The 9256-nt window shown below is 44.9% G+C and overlaps 1 protein-coding gene across 1 annotated transcript; it reads right to left on the bottom strand.

Moving 5' to 3' along the window:
* Window positions 1-781: 781 nt before the first annotated feature.
* myoc (myocilin) lies at window positions 782-7403 on the bottom strand. Its single transcript, XM_026305467.1, has 5 exons — window positions 6693-7403; window positions 3604-3663; window positions 3435-3527; window positions 1597-1808; window positions 782-1510 (listed from the first exon to the last, which is right to left on the bottom strand). The coding sequence occupies exons 1-5, from the start codon at window positions 7177-7179 to the stop codon at window positions 929-931; spliced, it is 1434 nt and encodes a 477-aa protein (XP_026161252.1). The 5' UTR covers window positions 7180-7403; the 3' UTR covers window positions 782-928.
* Window positions 7404-9256: the final 1853 nt, after the last annotated feature.

Genomic DNA, 9256 nt, shown 5'->3' with positions numbered 1-9256 from the left:
TTTGCCATCAGTAAAGCTAATAAGAGTTTTGTTTTTTTTAACTGGCAATTCTTCACAGGTCATTAGCCATTAATAAGACCAAAGTTGAACGTTATGGCAGGTGCTCATCCTTTTGTAAAGACTAAATCAACTCACTGAAATTTACACCTGCAGGCTTGTTAGATTTTTGTCTGTTTATAGGGTAACTGCATATCAACTCTTGCTAATGCTTATTGGAAATTACTGACCCATAGTAAAATATCATGATTCTATTTGACTCCAAAAGATCTTCAGCTTGGTGACTTTTTGTTTAGTAACTTACCAAATAAAATGGTAAAGTTGGAGTTGGACAATGTCAACAGCTCATTAATTAGAATGCTGTCAGAGTGCACCAACACTAGTCTGAGGCATGTAATGCATAATAACCACAGAAAACTTGTAGGAACATGTTTATTTAATTATTTCGAACATTAGTGTTGACTACAATGTAAAGTACATGCAATATTCAATACATAAAGATGTTGACTGGTAACACACTGCAGGATTTTGTTGTAACTGGCATGCATCCATTACCCCACTCATTGACTGTTCATCTTACAGATCTCAAATATACTTTATATAGCTTGACATAAAACAAGAAAATCATACATCTGAATTAAAGGCAGTACAAAAATAATTCTTCTGAAAACACATTTGTGGGCTGTGCCACAACAAAAGCCTTCCCATTAAGAAAAAAAATATATATATATCAGAGCTGCAGTTAGCACTGCTCCATAACTTCATTCTTCATTTTGCTTTGGAGTTTGGTGGTCAGGATCTTCTGCACTTGCACATTGATGTTGTTGGCTTTCTATCTGCACTTAGCGCACATACAATTTTCTAAAGCTCTGAGTCTTTGAAGCAGGATCAGCTGAACAAATGTCACTTTTCAGCAGTTACTCGTGTTGGATCAGTTGACCTGTCTGCGACCCAGCCTGAGGTCATAGGACACTAGGTGGTAGTTGTCCCAGGCAAACAGCTTCTTCTGTGCCATGTTATAGTCGATCATGCAGTTGTAGAGGTACTTGTTCTTGAAGGGCAGGGCTATGGCTTTCCCCTGGCTGGTCGCAGTGTCATACATGTAGTTGATGAAGGTGTCTGGTGCCGCGTAGCTGGCCACGGTGTACAACTTACCGCAGATGATGAAGGAGTTGGCCACAGAGATCTTCCTGATGTTGGTCTCCCAGCTCTTCTTCACCTGCAGACTGTGTGGGTCCAGCTGGGAGATCACGATGGCTCCTTTTGCTTTACTGGTGGAGTAGACAGCCCACAGCCCCTGTTCATCCACGGACAGGTCGATGTCGGTGTAGCCTCCCCAGGAGTAGGGATACTGGCCGTGGAAGCCTGCGTGAGGGAGGTCACGACGGGCCGCGATGCTCTCAGAGGCAAGGTCGTAGCGGATCAGAGTGCGGCTACGACGTCTCTGATAATAAAGAGAGCCGCGGTACATGGTGGCACCAGTGCTCTCCACCAGCTCTGGCAACAGCAGGACCTGTCATAGAAAAACATGGAATGGTGGCTAAGTATGACCTAGGATTTTTTTTGGCTTACTCCCATTAATGAATACTATCCTCCTACCTTGGATGGAAAGCCTTTAGAGAGCTGCTCCATATCCTCATACCCAAACACCTGCCTGACTTCAGCGCCAATGGTGTCGATGCGCCAGATCATGTTGGGCCCATAGGGAGAGACGGCCTCAGGGTCCTGCATCCAAACGCCATATTTACCAGCTATGTTGTCAGCCCTCCTGTGTGTGACAGGCTCAGCAACCCAAACCAAGTCCCCACAACCTGTGAGCGGGAAGAAGTGGGAATATGAGAGGGGGAAGGCAACTAAACTCAAAGAAAAGTCATGATCTCATAGTGGGATCATGCCAGAAGACAAGTCATTCTAACCACTCGTCAGTCAAAATCAAATATTTGACAGGATATTGACTGTCTAAATTGGTCTATAGGCAAGAGCTTTGAATCCAGGACCCAACAAGTGTCAAGATGATGTGTGCTCAGTGTTGGTGGGTTTCCCTGTTGTTTGCTGACTGGTCTTCTGATGCACTGTGGTTGAGATCAGAGTGTTGTGTGACTATAAGACATGACTGGTGGGGGTTAGTGCTGAAAAGGTAGTGCTCCTCAAGTCAAATCTAGTCTGTCTAGTCTGTCTGTGTTACACAGTCAGTGCAGGGGATCTACTTGTACACGGCTGAGGGATGATGAAGGTAATCGAGAGCCGATCAGGGGTGTGATGAGGTCGTTGTTTCTCATCATGGAGGCAGGTGGCAGGTCTAGAGATGCTCTCTGACACCTCTATTAGCGTTTGTCACCATCATCAGAGCAGCAGCTGCAGCTCATGGAGAAGCTCTCCTGTGCTTCTCTCACTGGGTAAACGATAAGGCCGACTGTATATTTACCCCTTACATAAATACACCCTTGCTCTCAGGCTCAGGACGTAGCACCGGATTTAGGGTTAGATAGGAATATGTTTTATAAATACACCTATTACCATGTAGCTTCTGTGTGGCGAGGCCTCATCAGAGATTATATGACTGCACGTGGCGACTGCATGTGTCCTTTTACAAAGGCCCAAACAATAAAACACGCTGAACCCTTCAGTGGCATGATGTGCATTGAGCTTTGGGGAGAGCCACAAGAGGAAGAATTAACTTTGTGCACAACATTAGATGTGCTTTCACTTTACATTTACAGACAAACATGGAGGGCCCCTCATACCTACGGATTGGCATGGTACACCCACCACCCCCCCGACCCAAAATGCTGCAGTATTAATAGCAGTATTTGCTTTGAGGCTGTCAGCGAGGGGGGGACGAGTGTCATGTTTGCCAGGTCAGATGAGTGGAGTGGATAAGGGAGTGAGTCAGAGCTATGAGCCGGCAGATCTAGATTTTAAAGCACCATCCCAGCATGTTTGCAAATTATACCCACTTAACTCCAAATGATGAAATAATCCAACTATTTCTGAGATGGTGCCGTCGAGGCCTAAATGAATATTTCTTATTTCTTCTTATATTTCTTCCTTCTTGTTAAACGCAGCCTTTGGGCCTAGTTCAGAGATTATCGTCATCTTAAAGCTGCCCCGTTGGGTTTTTTACCACAATGTATGATTCCTTGAGGCCTGTTAAATGTCTTAAATGTATTTCATTATTCAGAAAACATTAGCAAAGCAAATTTCCACCCTGTGTTGCATAAAAATGACTAATTACATCTTCGCATTGCACAGAGAGGACTGGAAACCAATGGATGCCTGAAGTAGTAGAAAGTCTACAATAAAATGTCTAAAAGAGCACAGCAGCATGGTTTGCAAAATGGTGATGTGGGATTTGAAGCAATGTGTAAAAAATTGGCCAAAATGTGCCAAATCTCTTTGTGGTTCTTTATAGGAGATTTAAAGATCTGAAGAGAGACCTGTGCTGCCATCGGAGCCGTCAGGAGCAGGTACCTCTGTGACCTCGGCCTTCACCTCCTGGAAGCCCGGGGATCCATACTGCCATGACGGGTCTGACACAGAGAGAAATGGAGTGACTTGAAGAAATAACAGTGAAGTGGAGGTGATTCTGCAGAAAACGTTTCTCACCTCCCAAACTGCTGCTGTCTCCCTGCCTGCTGGTCATCAGATGAGACAGTGGACTGGAGTCTAAACACACCCACACACACACACACACACACACACACACACACACACACACACACACAGAGTTTAGTGATTCTTGCTTCAAATGCAGCGTGCAGTTTGTGTACCCAGCACTACTGACAGCAGGGAATGCAGAAAGCAGGAAACAAGCGCCCCTGAATAGATTCCCAGCTGCTCAGGAGTCAGACAGTCGATAGATTACCTGACTATAGCATACACACACATACACACACTCCCTCAACACTCCGTCCCCACCCAGCACTGTCAGCTTCACCTCTTTAGAGCTTCAAGTCAGGGGTTTGGCCCTGCTCCCCTGGATCACTGTCAGAGGTTGTCCTTAGCTGCCACTTGCTACTTAGCTCTGGTCTCCATCCCTCCTGATTCTCACCATTTACACCCAACCAGATCTTTGTTTTCCCCTTTGGCTCCTTCATGAAACCATCACTGAGCTAAACGAATTGTCAGGAAACTGTGAGCTGATCGTCAGAGGTGTGATGACACAAACTCTGTGATGTCTACAGAAGATAAATGAACTGTTAAAAAATGGTTTCATGAAAATGGTTCTATTGTGTGTTTGTGTACAGCAGTGGAAGAAGTACTGAGAGAAGTAAAAGTATAAATACTACAGTGTGAGACTATTATAAATCTACATTCAAAATTCAACTTCAGGTAAGTATCAGCAGCCAAATATACTTGAAGTACCAAATGTAAAAGTACTCAATGGCACATCTCATATTAATGTATTTTACATTATTGGGCCATATAATTACTGATGTATTATTGTGTGTGTCAATGCAGAGCTAATGTTAATTAACATATAGGCTTATAATTTGAAGTACTTTACATACTTCAGGGTAGTTTCTGAGTTTCCTAATGTGGATTGATAGTTTTACGATTATACTATATTTGGTCTTAACTGATTCTAAAAGTGAAAAAATGAATGTAGTGGAGTAAAAGTATATTTCCCTCTGAAATGTGGTGAAGTAACAGAAAATTCAAAATAGACAAGTACAGGTAACTTAAAATTGTACTTAGTAAAAGTACTTAGTTACTCTTCCCTACTGTTTGTGTATATTATTTGTATTTGAGTGAACATGTGTGTGTGTGCTCAGCTCTGGCAGTGATTCCAGGCACATAATGAGCTCTAATGATGCAGAGAGCATTAGTTATAGCATGGGGGGGGGGGCAATCAGCACCGATGAAAAGGAACAGACTGGTGGTAAACGGGCAGATGACAAACTACAGGAACAGTGTTCTAATCAGAAAAATGGTAAGGGTAAGGGTAAGGGTAAGGGCTGAGGCCTTTTAAAAGTTTGGAAAACAAAAGGGACAGGAATGTTTTGAGGGTTACAGGGTGTTTAATGGTTCACTCTCAGCCGCTCTGTCCCACAGGACACAGCCATTCATTACCAGCACAGGTAAACACACTTTTTTTTTTTCTCTGGTGTCTGCGCCATATGTGCTCTCATGTCCTCCCTCCAGAATGTTGTTACGAAACATTTAGTATTTGACATCTATTTTCTTTACAGGCAGTTTGAATTTATTCCACATTAGTCATGAGCTTTTCTCCTTGTTGCAGGACGAGCACGGTGAGTTCACTGAGCATTGAGTCCTGCTGGCTTCACAATCAGAACACTGAAAGAAAAATATGTTGGAACTGGACTGTGTTGTGGTTAAAGGCTCCATCTTCAGTCCAAACCTGCAGAAACTAAAACCAAAAAAAAAAACTTAATTAAGGCAAAATAATGTTTTGTTTTTGTATGTAAATCTGCCCTGAAGCTGTTGGTCTGTACTGCATTCCTTCAGTTCAGCAAAAATTTCATTGTAAATGTGTTTTTTAAAATTCATTTCTTCCATGCAGTGTTGACGACCGACAGCATCTAAACTTGTTTTAGTTCTGCTTTCATCACAGGCCAGGTCATCCTAAAAATACTGTTGCCGTATTTAGCGTACAGGCTTACTGGCTTGTGTTGTCACTTCCAGTGCAAATTTTATGTGAAGTTCTAGCTCATATAATTTGAGAGGCGAACCTTACTCAATGTCAAAACCTCTGCTTGGGTTGTAAACAACAAAAAAAGTAACTTCCTGTCAAAATCATATTCTCAGTTTTAAGTACGAGCTTGGCCAAATGCTTTGACTTTTATCTCCTCGCTCCTCTGGTCCTGCACATTTTCCTCTCACCATAATCTATTCTGCCTCCGCCTCTCGCCCGAGGGGCCCTCTCTGTGAATTTCAGCCTGCAGGTGCAAACATGAGGAGCTCAGCAGATAGCCAGAGTACGCAGGAAATAGTTTGTAGCTCTCCTCCTGAGGGAGTAGAGATGCCTGTTGGATGGGGAGTTTGGTAAGGGAGGATTTACAAGCTATAGATCAGAGCGCTGAGAGGGTAAACAGAGGGATGGCTTCACTGAAAAAAGACAGAGAGGTGGCGAACAGGAGATGGTGGGCTGCCAACAGCAGTAAATCCCTCCTTGCTTCCAGAGCATGCATCACATTTCAGCCACCCCTCCCTTTCCCAGCAGTGCTATTCACACCCTGTTTGCCATGCAGTGGGAAACACCGGTCATAAAGAGAGCAGGATCCGCTCAGAAATACTAAGCAGAACCTCCCTGGCCTGCCACCATCAGCCCTAAATGTAGGCAGGACGCAGGAGCAGGGAAGCCAGAGACAGCGTCTCTGCAGACCAATGTGTCAACCAAAGTAATTAACCACACAAAAACACACATTCTCCCCCTTTTTCTTTTCTTTTTTTGCACAGGCAGATATGGTGTCAGGAGAAACCTGAGCTTTATTACCTCCGCTGCTCCAAGCCACATCAGTGTACAGAAACATGATCCCCATATATGTGCAAGGTACTGGAATTTTGTGTGGGTCTATGTGTGTGTTGCATCTGCTCCAGTTAACTCATTTATTTCACCAAATTTCTATTTCAACAGCCATCTTACAAAAATCTATACATATAAAAATAAATGTTCATTAAGCTTTGCACATTTTTGCATTTTTTTAAACTGTGTGGTGGTTTGAGAGTCTTACCCCCAGCAGGTCTCATCAGGCCACTGTTCAGCAAGGGGGGGTTGGGTGGCACCACTGGGGTCTGAGGAGGACAGGGTTTGTTCCTCAGCCGCTCTGTCTCCCTCCTCATCTCCTCCATCCTACGCTGGAGCGCCCCCAGCTCCCTCTCCAGACGCTCTTTCTCCCCCTGCAGCAGGTTCCTCTCCCCCGTGGCGCGGTTCAGAGCCTCCTGAAGGTCAGTCTGAGCTCTGTCTCTGGTCACCTGGGAGCCCCCAGTGTCTCCTCCAGTCAGTCGGGACACCATTACCTCGAGCAGGTTGAGTCTGGCCTTCAGGCCCTCCGTCTCGGGGCCTCCGGTCTGTGGGCAGCTAGACTCGACGGGGCTAGGAACAGTGAAGGTGTACTGGCATCGGCCACTTCGGTCGTTCCCCCTCCACAGAGCAGCTCGGTCCTGGGCATCACCTCGCACCAGAAGACCACACAAACACAGCAAGAGCAGGAGGAACATAGTGGGAACAGTCCTTGCACAAGGATAGACCAGAATTTACTTCTGTACAGTCTTCTTGAATTTTCAGCTCAGAACGTACTTATTCCCAGTTCCTGGTGATGATTTTCTTTCTTTTTTTGTCTTTGCTCTCTCGGGTATCTGTTTTTTTCGCCCTTATCAGGGGTTCTTCCCTCCTCAGTGGACGGGTCTGCAACACTGAGCTCTCCCCAACAGCTCACAGATATTTATACAATCTGGAGGGGAAGGAAGGAGGGAAACATGGGAAGAGAGGAGAGGTGAAAGGGAGGAGAGAGAAAGGGCGAAGACTGGAGGGAGGTTGGACCAGAGGCACAGGGAGAGAGACAGAGACAGGGATGGAAGAAGAAAAAGGGACAGTAACATTTGTTTTGAGGACAAAAACGTCCCATTTTCACACGTGTTTGAGCGTGGCTGTCTCTTTGAAAGCCTGCTGACAGCTGTTTTCTAGAGGGAAGCAGGGAAATGGGAAAAGAGGACACGGTGTGACATAACTGTGTCGTCCTTTCAACATTCATCCTACAGAACGTCTTAATTTATTCATGTCTTGGCTGTACAAACATCTCCTGACACGTCTGCCTGCTGCAGTCCCATGTGTTCAAGCTGACGCTCTGGCCCCAGCATGGCAGGGAAAGCTGGGCCTCGTTGGATTCAGTTACCGCCGGAGGAGCCAGTGTCCCCTTTCATATTGGTGAGGGGGCACAACATGACACAAGCAGCCAAGGTTACAGGTCAATCGATGACCGAATATTGGCGCTGACCCTGACGTACAGTTGTCCCTTCAGCTGACCATGGAGTTGTCAGCAGCGTGTGTGTGTTTTCATGCTGCTGACATCATTCAGTCACGAAAGTTTTTTAATATGTATATTTAATACAACATGAGTGAGCTGCCAGGAGCTATTGGTCCTTGAGCTCACTTCCTGCCACCACTGTCTCACTGTGTCTTACTTTAACACAATATCACAGGCACATTGAACCGCTGCCTGACAGGATCCCTGCTACAGTCATGCGATATGGAGGATGATCTCTTGTTTATTTTCAGAGAGGCAGGATGAAAGATTTGAAAGAGAGACACACAACCAAGCAGGTGCGCAGGCACACACACGCACGCACACGCACACACACTTCCCAACAATTAGATTACTTATTCAGCTTAGTCTCACTTCAGGTCTCTCGCCATGGGTTCCTTAGATCTCATCTCCATATTTCAGTGTTTGTTCAGAATCTCTGTCCATCTTCTGAGCTATCAGACCACCCCAAACCCTAAAACACCACCTGACACAGATGATTCACTGCAGGGGGGGTCAGAGGGGACAGAGGCAAAGTGTACAGACCACATTTGCAGATTGATCCCAGCCTTGCCTGTTCCAGTTAGTACTTTTTTTGGAAGGACAAATAAAGTACATGATGTGAGTGTTTTCAAAACACTGAATGGCAATGTTCATGGTTTGGGCACATCCTCCAACAGGAAATATCTTAATGAGAAACTGAAGAGAGGGCAAAAGGTGGGTCACGTGTAATAGAGGAGCAAACGGAGCGCTGAAGGAGGAAAAGCTCAGGAAAACTACATCTAAACATGAGACATGAGGAAAAAGGAAAAGAGTAAAGAAGCTCCTGGTAAAGTAGGACTGAGACAAAGTGGAAAATAGAGAAAAGCAGTGATGTGTGTAGAAATATACATAAAATATAGTATAGTATAAAATATACTAGAACCCTGGTTGAATTAAAGTAATGAACATAGATGGATTTCAGTTTCTGGTGATTTATTGTCCACTTCCCTTGGCTACTGCCACATCCATCACCAACACATCAGCCTCCACCTGACAGCACGGTTGTGTGACTGACTAATACAAGTTGGCACACAGTCCACACTTCTCACTTGTGAGTTTAATTCACTTACATACGACTCACGTAACTGCTGCTATGCACGGAATTCAGAGCCATCCCGTGTAAGCCCCTAACAGAGGTCCAAAACATCCTCTGCTGCCAGTGTGGGTGTGTCCACAAAGGCTGAAAGGATAAAAATATCTCTTAATGCACAAACACACGGTATAGCGTTTAT

Source organism: Mastacembelus armatus, chromosome 4 (assembly GCF_900324485.2).
Source record: "Mastacembelus armatus chromosome 4, fMasArm1.2, whole genome shotgun sequence".
In the NCBI taxonomy this organism is placed as follows: Eukaryota; Metazoa; Chordata; class Actinopteri; order Synbranchiformes; family Mastacembelidae; genus Mastacembelus; species Mastacembelus armatus.
This window is presented reverse-complemented; position numbering and strand designations above follow the sequence as displayed.